This window comes from Centruroides vittatus, unplaced genomic scaffold, assembly GCF_030686945.1.
Source record: "Centruroides vittatus isolate TY-2023 unplaced genomic scaffold, ASM3068694v2 contig_19, whole genome shotgun sequence".
NCBI lineage: Eukaryota > Metazoa > Arthropoda > Arachnida > Scorpiones > Buthidae > Centruroides > Centruroides vittatus.
In genome coordinates, this window is record NW_027121169.1 from 3,954,758 (window position 1) to 3,970,168 (window position 15,411).

At 33.9% G+C, this 15,411-nt stretch overlaps 1 protein-coding gene across 1 annotated transcript in view; it reads left to right on the forward strand.

The window, feature by feature from the left end:
• The first annotated feature begins 2,599 nt into the window (after window positions 1-2,599).
• Window positions 2,600-15,411, forward strand: part of LOC136970157 (Na(+)/H(+) exchanger protein 2-like) — a 55,245-nt gene continuing 42,433 nt past the window's right edge. Inside the window, exon 1 of the mRNA XM_067264562.1 lies at window positions 2,600-3,065. Coding sequence (XP_067120663.1) covers window positions 2,792-3,065 — 274 coding nt within the window. The 5' untranslated portion in view covers window positions 2,600-2,791. The remainder of the gene's footprint in view (window positions 3,066-15,411) is intronic.

The following is a 15,411-nucleotide window of genomic DNA, read 5'->3' on the forward strand; positions in this document are numbered from 1 at the left end:
CTCGGTACTCGACCGAACAATCACGACCCTCTAGAACAAATTTTCGATTAATAACAAATATTTTTATCTTAATTTTGTCATAAGTAGAAAAAATTTCTGTGATAAAAATGACTAACTAATTTAAAAATGAAATGAAACGTTAGTTTCGTCGTCGGATGGCCCTTTTCTTAATGCCCCGGAAGCTCCCTTGGGATTAAGAAAAGGACAACCCGACGACAAAGGAGTCAAGTGACCCAATGTACGGGCATCCCTGTTAGCCAGTCAGTTTGTGGATCAGTAATGAGCCCATCAGTGGCAAAGTGGATAAACCACTGAAAACTGGTAGTTGGTGGTGGGTTGGCGCCTCTCCAATGGCTGGCCACGTGAAATTTCCCGAGTTTTCTTCGCGTTTCTAACACCTAGATAGTGGCCAGTTTCCCACAGAAAATCCTTCCGGAAGGCATCCCCTAAACGGATCGTCGTAATGATTCAATAAAGGAATGATCCAATAAAGAAAAATAATTCCTACTCTTTAGGATTAGTTTCCCTTCTAGAATTTTAATAAAGTTAAAATATCAATTGTCAAATTTTTCAGTTTTTTATTGGCAATATATTATAATGCAGTTGTTAGTTTCACTCTAAATCTGACAATATTGCACTCTGGTCAATATACATTCCAATTAATGAAACTTTGTTAACTGCTAAATTGTAATAAATCACTTAATTAAAACGAGACGATTAGATATAAACTATTATCAATGGCATAATTGTTCGAAATTAGCAAAGCATAAAAGTTTTTAAGGTACACATTCCCGAACAATGAATGTTATTGGCATATAATTGGCATCATTAATTTCTTAGCAATAAGTTTCCAACCAGACAAAAGTTTTCACCAAGTGCTAATATTTTCTATTTAATTCCGCTTCAAAAACTTGAAAGAAAAATGAATTTTTAATTTCTAGATTAAGTAGGTGCTAATGATATATTTATTCCCATACAAATATATAATTGAAATCTGCTTAATATGTCATTTAAACTCGCTTAAAATATAATAAAACCAACATAATTTCTTCACAATTTATAATTTAAGAGATTTATTTTAAAAGATTTATATTCTTATGTATTTATTATAGTATAATACACGTACTATACACGCAAGACCAAGACAAACCTAACGCATAGAATACACACTCCACACACAAAACACATGCTCCACACACACACACTCACACAACACAAAAAGATAGTGTAAAATTTCATTTTAAATCTTTATTTATTTTTAAATATAATTTAAAATGATACAATTACAAGTTTAGAAGTGATAAATGAGATATTTTTAGACAAAACAACAACCCTTTATGTACTGTATTTCGACAAGTAAAACGACATTTATTATTGTAATCATATCAATGTAAACTGTATATTGGAACATAATACTAGATACACCGAAATATATTATTTAATATAAAAAAACAGGAGATAGAATTGTTAACGAATGTTTCTCTAGTTTTCTTACAAGATGAAAACAGAAAAGGAAACTAATAAAAGAAGTTTTTGCTTAATTAATTCGCTAGTATCAATTCGTATATTTAATAGGAATGTCTAAAAGTATACGAGTGTCCTTGGCCTTCTTATAGAGCTATTCAACCATTAAAAATGTCATGTAGAATTTCGTTTTCCACCCAGACTTGTCCAAATTTTCTAGTGTTCACTTTTTGTCAGCCACTACGCACAGAAGACTGTAAACAATAGCTGATCAAAAAATCTTTACGGGGGTTGCAGATAGGAAACGATAGAGGTATCCGACTTTAATCGGGAAAATACTTAGAAGGGGGTGAGTTGCATCTTGCATACCTTCTAAATCTACCACTGACTACATAGAAGATTCATTGGGTCATAGTGGTTTCCCGTAGTGGATAAGTGAATGTCGAACAGTTCGGGAGCCGTCTAATTGAAAAGTGGTATTTCGGTGACATTTTTAGAAGGTGGCTGAATGGCTTCTCAAGATCGGGATATCTAAAATGTTCTTTTTTTTTAACGTTCTGCCCGAAGTAGCGAATCGATACTAGCTTTCGAGGAAACCTTCTTATTTATTTTATATTTTTTAAGTATACAAATTAATGTAATTTAATACATTTTAATGTAGTGTAATCATTTATTTTTGTTTCGTGTGTTTTCAAGGCACACTATTATACGTAACTCGTATGTTATGTTATATCATATATTATCATAGCGACGAACGAACAAAAATTGAGTTTAATAATTATCTCATAACAAACATAACATATATATATATATTATATTTTAAATAGGTATATAATTACGTCACTTCAGACTGCAAAACACTTGTAACAGACTGTAAAACACTTGTAAAACTTGGCTTTATTTTACGTTTTGTGTTCTTTTATGTTATTAATTCTTGTCGTTTATTGAATAGAATAAGAGGAGCATAAAAAATAATCTAAAAATTGTTCTATTTAACGCTATTGTATGCGGTAGAAAGTAGGAATGTTTATAACACTGTTTTAATTGTTTCTTGATAGATTATTTAAATAATTGCATTGTATTTTAATTCGTTTAATTCGATTTATTTATTCCTCATTTACGGGATTAGTGACGTGAAGAACGAATGAAAGACGGGGAGACGTGAAGAAAGTTTTATAACCATCGATCGTCACTTTCCGATGACGTCGCATCACCTAACCAATAAGAAGGCGGTCGTGTTTGACATCACATCCAATAGTACCAGCTGGGGTGAATGAAATAAACGTCGACAGTGTTTACGGCAGCAGAACATGAGTAAGAACCGAGGATGATGTTTCGAATGTGTTTATGCATCTGGCTGCTAACAACCGTAACCGTTAAGGGGGAGGACGAGAGAAATACGGAAAAAACTGTGACGGAGACTTCCGAAAGTCCCGTTATCAAGACGATAACTTACGCGGACAATAACGAGGATAGAAAGTACGAATCTTCTGCCTCCGGTAACCAGCACCGCTTTCAAGTAACCACCGTCGACTTTCCACACGTCTCCACCCCTTTCATCATTTCGCTATGGATAGTCATTGCGGGTCTTGCCAAAATAGGTAAGCTTTTGTTTTTCTCTAGACACTTCCTCCCCCCGCTTGTACAGTAATTTCGTCACCGTCGGATCGAAACGAGCGCGACGATGACCCGAAAACAATCCGCGCGACCTTGCCTTAGAAAATAAGCGTTACGAAAGAAACAAAAAACACGAGGGAAAAAAATCGGTTTAGGTAGGGGTAAACAGGTTTTATTCCACTTTAAAATGGCCCGAGTTACGAGCATAACTTGTTTATACTCTAATATTATAACGATAATGGCCATCACTTCTTATGCAAACGTATTATTGTATCGATCGTCGTGGGGGGTGTAACGTGTACTTTTGTCTCCGGTGACCATCCACGTGCGTGATACTTCACGGTCACGCTATAGTCTTAGGTGACTGAGAGCATTAAAGTCGAAAGTCTCCGTGTTTTACTTGAGAAATCGGAAAGTTCCGACGTGTTTACCGCTTCGAATTAACTCAAATTATCTTTTAGAAGGAAAAATTTCTACCCTCCGACTACAATAGAAAGTGCATGCAAATTTACGTGATGCCGATTTATTAGTATTTGCGCTCGTTACTATCGTTACGCTCGACGAGATCTTCGAAAAGAAAAGTCTCCCCTTTTTTATGTATTGAAATTATTGGAGGTAAAATTTCTACTCAAAAAGCGAGGAATTTCTAAGGGGGTGGTGGAAGGATATCTTGTGTTTACTCCTCTAGCCAACTTTCTAAAGTTAAAGTGGCTTATGTAAATTTAAACTGGGTTAGTTTCGAACGAAAAGTGAGTTTCTGGAGTGTTAAAACTAGATTAATCGTTTCTATTTTTGAAGTATTTCCGTACAGTTTCCGCGCTGTCGCATGCCAGCTTCGATATACAGAATTACGGGGCGCGTAAACGGAATTATGCCACTAAACTGCGAAAAAAAATTCGCGTACGAAATAAAATAAATGACGAAAAATTATATCCCCCGCTATAACGCAATTTATCAAATGGGGAAAAAAAGGCGAAACGAGTTTTTCGTGTCCTTATTTCTCGAAATATGCGAGTTAAGTAAAGCATTCGCATAGTTTAAATTGGAGTGCAAGGGGGGAATATAGGTGTAGTAAACTTCGTTGTTTACTTTGTCAACCGTTGTTAATATTGACATTTAACTCGAATTGGATAATTGCTCTTTCGATTTCTTTAACGTGTAATCCTGTTGCGAAAATGTCGATCGTAGGTGTTACCATATCTAATATTGTATTATTTTAATTATTCGGTTGCACGCCTGAACCAAGTTAGCTGCTATATCTGGATAAAATATCCTTTGCGTAATTAGCTTAATTGCCCAACGAAGAATTATTATTAAATGACCATCGCAGGTCTAATTGTCTGACTAGTATTTAAATTAGTTTTTGTAATCCTTCTTGTATTCCCGCTCTTGATCGGTAAAAGGTAGTGTCTTCGCTTCTAGAGGGCGAATTTTATCTTAGTTTTCGGTAAACAAGCATCTTCTGTTCGTTAAAGCTTAAAAAATATATAATTTAAGACGTAAAATTTGTAAAAATTTACATAAACGTAACTGATTCTTCTCGTAAGTCGCACGTATGGGAAGTTACGTAAAACACTAGCCTACTGTTTATCGATTATTTACGTAATTTTAATTGTTACCGAGTAACGATTGATTACGATTTATGCAATAGTTTGTCTGCTTCTAATAATTAATAGAGTGATTAGAATGGGAGCGAAGTATACTAAGTTAAAGTGCATCGGTTTCCTGTACGGTGCAGAGAAAGCCTATATATATATATATACGCATTTGTGTTCACTCGGCACGATCCGGCTGTTCAAACTTTGAAAACGTATGTTTTATTTAATTAGTTTGTCGTATTGGCCGACGACAATAGCTTCCGTTTATCAAATTCTATGCACCTTAGGTCAACGGTTATCTCTCGATAAATAATTTAAACGTGTGCCTTGTTAGAGAGTTGAACTCCTTATTTTTCTATAGAATAAACGCTTTCGCTCCACTAATAAACCGGAACTTTTTAAACTTTCGATGATAAAAAAACCGGATTAACCTAATTTTAAATTTTATAACGAGTTAGGAGGAAAAAATGGGCATTTTTCTTCACTTTTAGAACTGTTTTTGTAATTAATAAAGAACGTTTTTGCGTAGAATCTCGAGTGTAGCCTTCCCGTTTTCTTGATAGTCTTCTCCTTAAAAGTGTATGGCTTTAGTCAGCGTGCTACTTAAATTATTGAGTAAATAGCAAAGTTTCTTTTTACATAACCTAAATAATTTTAACGAAATAGCTGGAGAAAAAACACTAGAAAGCGAATTTTCTTCCATTCCCTCCGCAGCTTTGTAGGCCATAATACGGGCTTATCCGTGGAGTACTGTCGGCTCCTTTGACAGAAAAATTACAAGAGAAGCAGAATTAGATTTACTTTTTTACATCTCCTGTTGAAATCAACAGTTAAATATGCTAATTGCCCAGTTAGAAATTAGAATTATCGTTTACAATTATTTATAATATAAAAAAAAAAACAAAGTCGATCTTTACTCAACATTTTATTATTTTATTTTATTGATTAAACGTGAAAATTGCGTAATTTCTAAGAAAAAAATATTTCGGCAAGTCACTCAAGCGATGCTAATTAAGCGTTGAATGACTAGAAAACGTGACATTTCGGTCGGATCGACCACAGGAAAAAAAAGGAAAATAAACATCTCCGGTTGATTGTTGTCTCGCCTTTGTCGAAAACAATAAATCAGAAAGGTGCATTAATTAATTACGTGGGTAAAACTACCTTTAGAAATCGATGGCCTCTTCTAAACGAGCAATAACTACCACTCTCCCAGTCCAGCGCTTAATAAATAATAGCAATTTTAGTATCGAATTCTTCACATCTTTTGTTTTCCTGTCGATGATGAGGGAAATTCTGTTAATTTTATCGCACTTCCTCCGTCTTTTCCGACCTTCTTTTCTACTAAAATCTGTTCTAAATTGTGCCTGTATGCTTTCCCTCCCTAAAAATAAGCTGTGGGTGGCTAGAAAAATCGTATGAAAAATCGAATTTTTAAAGGGATAATTTTAAAATATTGACAACCAGAAGGTAACACCTCATATTAGTGTGTGTTAGAATTGTGGTTAAGGAGGAATACTTTTGTTTAAAAATTATCGTATCGTACGCGGGTTATCTGTGTCTAAGACAAGGCAGATTATATTAAATTGCAATTACAAAACTAGCACCTGTGAAGAAATAAGCTGTTCTATTAGCGAGGGATGTAAGACGAAGCGGGTTATGCAAAGATTTTATTTCAGTTCTAACAGTGTTCTTCTGGTTATAAGTACAAAAAATACTTATTTCGTTTTCTGGTAACCTTCAATGAAAGGAAGTTAAAGGGAAAAATATCTAAGAACTATTTTTTTTACTTGTTAGTGCCTATTTATTTAAGAATTTCGAAATGTAGATAATGGCAGAATATTTTTATTCACACAAATTTTCGTAAATGGTACAATTACGAGACGTATTTCACGAATACGCCAATTATTTGATCTGTGGAAATTAACCAGTTAAGCAGTTTTTATGCAGGAAATACAGAAAAAACCCCCAAATTTTTCTGCATGTTCGTGTATGTGGGGAGGGACAGGATTTTGTTTTCACCCAATTCGAAGCTTAATAACTCCTGCGCCTTTTGTCGAAAATTTCTGAAATTTTGCAGGGAGGTTCGCGTATTAGGGGCATCGATGTTATTAAATTTTGGTGGTTAAAGGTCGACGGGGTGGAGAGATAGAGAGAAGTAACTTCTCATATCTCGAATAGAATTATACTTAGCATTTACAATTTTTCTCGTAAAACTTGTCTCTACGCTGAACATTAAGCTTTTTTTTTATTTTATTTTATAATAAAATCTCAAAAGATGGCGCCGTACATAATTTTTACTATTTTGCCGGGAAAGTTACACAACTCTGCTGGATTTTTTTTAATGTTTAGATTTCAGAGATGTAGTTCTGTATTATAAAGGGTCACTTAAACGATTGTTGCTCGTGTTGAATACTTTAAAAAGATGTAAAGATTATTTAACTGCATTCAGATTTAAATGTTATCTTCTCGATGGCTATCTCTCTCATTGTTTTCATCGTTGAACGTATTCTTCTTTCGGAAACGATACTAAAAATATTTGTTTCTACACGCTCTGATTGATAATTAGATCTGTCGACCCTCGTGACTCTCTACCACTATTAAGAACGTGAAATTGACAAAAAGTACTATTGACTCTATCTGTATCTTGCCCTATGCACTACATTTATTTAATGTCTTTCTGAAACACGTGGACTTTTCTTAAGAAGAAGTGGGACGAATGACCCAACGTTCCAGAATTGGGGACGAAGATAGTTTATTCTTTCTTTCTACGTGGGGGTTTGAAAACAAATTACTCGAATAGAAATATTAATTACGGAAAAAACCGTGACTTTTCTTTTATAATTATTGTACATCTTCGATTCTCTTGCCTCGATTGAAGGGAAAGTGGCGCAATCATTCATTTGTGATGCACTTTACGTCCCGTCGTCTTATGCATTACACAGCTTTTAATCCCTACGATAGACCTAATTCTTGACACTTTAATGAATTTCACAACAAATAATTTCCTCTTTAACAAAGTGAAAAGGCTATTAAACGTGATTAATTATCCGATTTTAACGCGGGGATGGAAGAATGGGCAAATCTTTTCGTCGTGATTCGCGTAAGGTTGCTGCTAAAAAAAATTGTTTTAGATAATTTCCTAAGAGAACAAAGGATCTTTTCCTATGAGAAACGTTCGATTCTGTGTTCCTAGAACGAAATTACAAATGCTGTCATTTGTCACTCCTATAAAAAGTTTACAATTTGAATAGGTCTACGATCGATAGTGGTCCATTTTATCTGTTTGGCTCAGTGATTTTCTATTTTTTGTGGACAGCGAATACAAAAACAAAACAAAAAAAAACTGCCGCGGACTAGTGAATATCACGTCACTTACCTCAGGTTATTATAATACTATTATATAGTAATTTTATCTTTCTTGAGTAGGGGAGCATTCGGAGAACCGCAGTTAGATTTAAAAAGTTATTTCTCTGTAAACATTAAGAAAATATGTTGAGCTTCGAGATAACCGCATGCATGTGTCACGAATCCAGTTAAAACTCAAATTTTACGCATAAAAAAATGAAAAAAATGTTTAACGAAATAAAATCGTTCACTTTCGAAACGTCTACCGTATTACTTAATTTTAACAAAGAACCTTTTAATTTAGAGCCATAACAACAAAAATTCTTGATCGTGTTTACCCCATATTTAATTTAGAAGTTGTTTCGTGAGAAGAGAGAATTTGGAAGAGCAATATTCTTGTCCAACTCGCTTTTTGTTGAAAGTTTCACAAAGTAGGTTACGATATCAATATTTAAATATTTAGGAATGAATCAATCTACTTTCGCAAGGTAAAGTCATTTCAATTTTATTAGAAATTTTATATGATCTAATTCGATTTTCTCAGAAAATCAAAATAGAAATCAAAGTTAACCTTGGGGTGTATTGAGGTTTATTGATAAATTGACAATTAAAGTGTATGTTAGAACAGGTCTTATCACATAGAGCCAGCTTGAAAAATGGTCTTATTGATCCTCGAATGATAAGATGTGTTATCTTATATTTAGAGTCTACGATAGAGCTTTACATTGAATCATTCGTGGATCAATAAGACCACGAATGATTCAATGTAAAGCTCTATCGTAGACTCTAAATATAAGTTAATGGTGAGGCTCAATGTAAAGAGAAATATATACGAATATATTTCTCTTTACATTGAGCCTCACCTTTACGTTCCCTGTGAAAAAGCCTCACGTTTACGTCTTCTCTGTGATAGCACCTTATGGAGCATTTACGAGGGTTCCAACATTTGTTACAAATTAAAATTACGAAAAAAAAATTACAAAATATTAAAGTAGAATTTATAAAATACATTGTTTCCAAACGAATTATTTCAGTAATTTGCGCAATATAAAATTCATTTCCGATTATTTCAACTAACGGTATTAAAAGAAATCTTTTTTCAAGACTGCTTTAATTAACTCGTAGGCATACCCTGTCACGACCGGAGGCCTCACCCTCTTAGGGCCTTACCCGGTCGCTCGTTATTAATATTTTTCTTCTATATTAATACTTCTATAATTTCCGTAAAGAAATTAGGCCGGGACCTCAAAGTTGCCTAAAACTGCCTCGTTGTTTTCTAGCGAGATATCTAAATTGGTCTCGATAAACAAGAAACGAAAACAAATATGTTCTATTATAAAAAGTATAAATAGTTATTACTACGCTGAGCCCAAATGAGGTAATGTTTTTAACCAATTAACCCGAATTTTGGGGCCTTTCTGTGCTCCTTTTGGTCTTCCTCTGTTTATATCTACTGTTATATGAATTAAAATGGTGTAGGGAAACAAAAATAAGGCTAAAAGCTTGGCAGAATTTCACATCATCGAGTTAGGAAGTATATATTTTAACTAATCTTCCTTTAATCTTTACGATATTTTTACTACTAAAGTTTCAAACAATAGAAAATATAACTGATATTATTTGAGTACAACGTAACATTCGTATACTGCAACGTAATATACTGAGGGGGGATGCCTCTCGAGAGGACTTTCTATAGGAAACTGGCCCTATTTAGGTTGTTACACGTGAAGAAAATCCGGAAAACTGCACACGTGACCAGCCAGTTGGATAGGCGCGATAGAAAATAAAAGCAGGCGAGATACAGGTACTGTGTATAAAAAGAGATGCCAGCTGATGATTTGAGTATTGGAAATCATAAAAATGTAGAAGAGTTATAGTTCTGTATCCATCGTTGAGACAATTCTAAGTGAAAAACTCGTTAAAGCGACTATTAGATTTGATGTATTTTCGTACAAAAGCCGCTTATTCTTCATACAATATAAGTACAGTATAATATAATTAATTTAGGGAAGGTAAACCTACAACACTGAACTGATTCCCGCTTTAAATTTTCTCATAATTCGTAATGGAGGAGGAAAGAAATAACCTTTTACAATAGTTGTGAGATAACGATAATTTCGATGTAACTCGACAGGACCAATAAAAATTCCTCATCTGACCTTGACCTGCGTCGTGTCAGCATCGGACACGTGAACTAGAAAGTTGAAATGGGTGGAGCTCGTCCTACTTTTCTAACGCTCGTATCAGGTATTTGCGCAAACCGAACGTCGATTATGTTCAAGACAATGAAAAGGAAAATATTCACATATTTACATTTACATAGAGAAAGAGTATGTGAAGGGTGATTAAATATAGAATTTCTGTTTGATGCTCGCTTTATTGCTTTAATTCATTTAAGAGCACTTCGTTTAAGTAAGGTTTTATTTTCTTAAATTTCTATATACAAGCAGTTATAAGATTCTAAATATAGGATGACTTATTATATAGGCTTAGTTACGTGTAATTTTATTGTTTACAATCACACTACAGTAATAATTCGTGTATAAACAATGGACAAACAACTGTTAGCCACAATGTTTTTCTTGGATTGATTCACGAGTTATTTCCACGGAGATCAAGAACCCCCCGGTTGGATCACGTGAATAACAGAAGAAGAAAATTGAAAATCCAAACTCGTTATTCTTGTCGGGAGAATCCGTTCCATCTTCTCCAAGTAAAATGAGACTAACGATATCTCCGTGAGATCTTCAGTTAACCCAATTTCCTTCCTTCACGAATAAGGACCTATGCGAAGTCCGTGGAGTGGGATGTCACTAAAATTGCACGCCATGGCGGTTACGTTAATTATTCACATTCTAAATATATAATGTGGGAACGACATTCGTTGGGCCGTTACTAGAACAGAGTGTAAAATGGGTGAACGACCACGTAAGACCTCTGCCAAGTTAGTAGTTACTCGGGTCCGTGCGGTATATGCGTAACGCTAATTCGTTGCATGCCGTAACCGATGATAGACTAGCTAATTCAGTCATGAATTTGACGTTTGGTAATTGAGTAAGAGAGAGAGGATTAATTGAGGAATGATGTCGACAGCACGTTCCTTCTCTTTCATCCCTCCACGACGCCCCGGGTTAAGATTAATTCGATAGAAACAAACGTTAGAGGGAGTGTAGACAATTAGAAAAATGCTAAATTGTAAAGCTGTAATGTTCTTGATAAGCTCTAAAAATTAATAAAGCGTTTCGATCGTTTATGAAATTGAAGGTGACTCAGCAAATGGCGAATTAATTGCACCACAACGAACTGTGGTACATGTTGGTGCATAATAATCTTCGAAGGAGCTGTCAACACAGACTTTTGTTCGGTCTCTGATCATCTTCTATTGTTTATGAAATATTTACTCTATAATTAACTCTAATCATGACGTAACTAACTTTAATATTACTCTTTCCTTCAGGCTAGCTGTAGAGGTTTCTCCACCCGGATCCTTCATCCTAATTGTTTTTTATATACATCTCCCATTTAAAATTACCTTAAAATATTAAAATGTACGATGTAATGAACAGAATTTCACGAATAATTGTATATTAACCACTTTAAATTCTTTTAAAGTATTAGTAGTTTTGAATGGACGAGTGAAATGCGGCATTATTTATTACTTTTGGAATGAAATAAATATTTTATAATTGAATTATTTAGCATTTCTAAGAATTCCTTGTTCTGTTGATAATTAATTGTAACTAAATAAATAATTTATTCGATTTGAAAATTCACCGTTTTCCTTATAATTTCCTAAATGATGAATAAAGTGACTCACTGGATTTGTCTATAGAAAATCACTTTTGTCTCGTTTAAAAAATTGTGTGGCATTGTATAACACCGTCATTAATTACGCTATTGATTAATTTTTAAGTCAGCTTTACGTAATTATGCAATTTAACCTTGTCTAGTGTATTATTTCTTACGAATTGTCTGTTTCCTGGAGGAACACGTGAACATGCAAATTTAGTTTGTCACGTTTCGGTTATATTTGGGAATTCGCACATCCTGTACGTTCGAAATATGTAAAAGAATTCGAGTTAAAGTGACAAGTTCAAGTTTTCTTCACGGAATGACCTTCTACATGATGTTTTTCCTTGTTGAAGATTTCCACTTTAGTACGAATATAATAATTTTCTCTCACTTTTATCGAATGAGGAAAACGTTTCTGTTGTTTTTCCTTTGCATTTTTTCTTTCTTAATTAAAAATTTCAGTTATTAGTTAAATTTATTTTATTTAATTGTACGTAAAAATGAAATTGGGATTAAATTGAAATGAGAAATTATGAAGTTTCGATGAAGTCCTTATAAAAAAAATCCAGCAACGAGTTGCATAACTTTTTCGGCAAAAACGTTAAAATTGTGTGCGGCACCATCTGTTAAGCGATTATATTTTGAAATCTTTTATATAATTAAAGATTATAAAATGTTAAAAAGCTTAATTTTTAGGGTGGAGGCCGGTTTTACAAAAGAGATTGTAAATGTAAGATCCGACCCCACTCGAGATATGACACGTAACTTCCTCTATCTCCCCACCCCATCGACCTTTAATCACCAAAATTTAATAGCATCAATATGTCTAATACACACATCTCTCTCTGTAAAATTTCACAGATTTTTGACTAAAGGTAAAGGAGTTATTAAGCTTCAAACTGGGTGAACAAAATCGTGCCGCCTGCACACCGTATCACATACAGGAAAAAAATATCCAATATTTTTTGCATTTCTGGACGTTTCAAGGTCTCCCGAGTCCAAAAAATGTAGGAATCTTGGGGCTCATTTTTTGCCAGATTACCTTATTTCCCCGTATTATATATAACTGTGGAGAAAGTAAAAACGTGAAGCAATAAAGTCGAACTATTTTGATCGTTAACGATAAGGACGAGTTGAAGAACATCCCATAAAACTATTAATAATTTCACACGCATTATTCTAATGAAATATTCTATTTTTAGGGAAAGTTTGTTAGAAAGTTAATGAATAGTCGAGTTTACTTTTTTAAATTCGATCGTTTAAAATTTTATTTTTTCGTGTTGTAATGTCCTTACCTAATTTTCCAAGAATAAACAATTACGCAAGTCTATTGTTGTTCGATTTATACAATTCTTTTAATTAATTTTACATAATACACTTACACGGGTAATTATTTTTATTTACGAAAAATATGTCGATTAGAGTTAAAAAAATTAATTTAAAATCGATAGATTTTAAGAAAGAAAGAGCGTAAGAATTATAGGCCCACCGACAATTAGTTTATGGTCCCATGGTATGAAGAGTCCTGGTTCAATGATTATTTGTAGAGCTCTACAAAGTTAAGTTTTGTTAAGTTATATTCTATATTTCTATATGGAATAATTGAAAATATGTTGTAATCAACCGGGCCTTTAAGTTCTAGCTATTAGTTCGATCCTCTACCGATGCTCGTTATTAGGCTTATATAACAATGGATTGCAGAATTGATGGGACGAGGCAACACAACACACGGGAGATATGCCTGCCGGGAAAATTATCTTTGAAAATCTGGCCCCTATTTAGGTGTTCGACACGCGAAAACACCCGGAAAACTCCACGTGGCCAGCCTTGGTCGGGCACGAACCTGCCACCAACTAGGAGTATTCAGTGGTTTTAGCCACTCGAGCACGGATGCACCCTCTGTTCATATAAATACATATAAGATAAACGGATGTATAACACAAGAAACTAACGGCTGTACAGTACCTTTTTTTAGGTTACGAAACTTTAAATTTTCAAAAATGCCATCTTCATTTAAAAGTTCGTTTTTTCTCGGATATCCAATTAAAACCGTCGGTTCTGGTCCGAAAATAGATAAAACGATTGCAATAAAATACATGTAGATATATTGGAAACTTCACTTTTAAGATAGTTTTATTATTAATTAGATAGAAGGCAGCCAGTACAGAAATAAGAGATTAATAGAACATTAGTCTATCAGTGAGATACTCGTATTGGCAGACATCCAGAGAACACCTCTGTAAAAAGTTCAAACAATTTCGGTTCGATTTGTTAAAGAAACATCTGCCTCTACCTTTCTGTGCGACTAACTTTGCATTTCTTTCATCTAAAATCATATTTTACCTACGTTATGGGTAGGTTTTTTAGTTTAAAATTTATGACTAAATAGCTAATGTTTTGTCTGAGTAAATGCATTTAATATTTTATGCTGAATCAGAAAAAATAATTGTAATACTTCTCGTAATTTTAAATTTAGTGTTAGTTGATATCTATGTAAATATAAAAAGACAACTTGGCTTTATTTTGTAAAATTTTAGTTCCTTAAAAACGTTTTCTTGGAAATCCGTTTGGTTCTTCTACTAGGCCTACTATAATTTCTTCTACTGCTACTGCCTCCACTTTAATTTCTCACACTATTTCAACAGTATACGTTTGTTAATCCGGCTCTCAATAATCAGGAATTCTCTGACAGTAATACGGCATGCTAGTATTATGCGCGCATGTAGCCTTTATGAATCGTGTGTATACAGTACGTGCCTAGAAAGTACATATTTTATGCGCATGGATTATTTGTGGGTTGACTTTGTGCAAGAATGCGTTCAATTAAAGTTTTTGCACAGTATAAACAGTGCTCTGTAGGGTTTTCAGACTGATCAAAGAGCGTGCGTAAACAAATCGGAAGCAGACAGGCAGCGGGCGCTAGTACGAAGTGTATAGCAATGTCTGAAAAAATGCAAAAACGTTCGTTAATCCCTCACCATTGTCTCCTGGACTCGTGATATCTTTTATTTAAATTTATATCATGCGAAGCTTTTTCCACAACATTTGATACTGAACAATGTTCAGGATCTTATATTCTGGGTATTCACAAGAGTATATTTGTGCGTATCTGAGGGTCGTTTAAAAGCCCAAGACTAAAGTAAAATCAGCAACGAGTTGAATAATTACCCCGGAAAAAATTTAAACTTGTGTATGGCGCCATCTGTTATGCGATTTTATAAAATTTTACGAAATAATATGTTTGGTACCGTGCGAATCCGGTTTACACAGGTTTTACAGTAGATATAATTAGGCCTTATGATAAAAGATTTAGAATTATTGTAGTCGGTGTCGAAACAATTTGTTATACTTATAATGAGGGGAAAAACGGCAGTACTCAAGTAATATACGAGATTCACCGCGTATAAGCATATAGAAGCTTTTATTATGAATAAATATCGTAAAATATTTAAAGCGGACACGCCTACTAACGGATGTGTGTCTTTAGACAATTATATGAAATTATGCTGACGATATCCTTTTAAAAATCCACAAAGAAATGTTAATTTATTTATATTTTTCCTCAAAGTGCACGCAGTAAAACCTGTCCCGA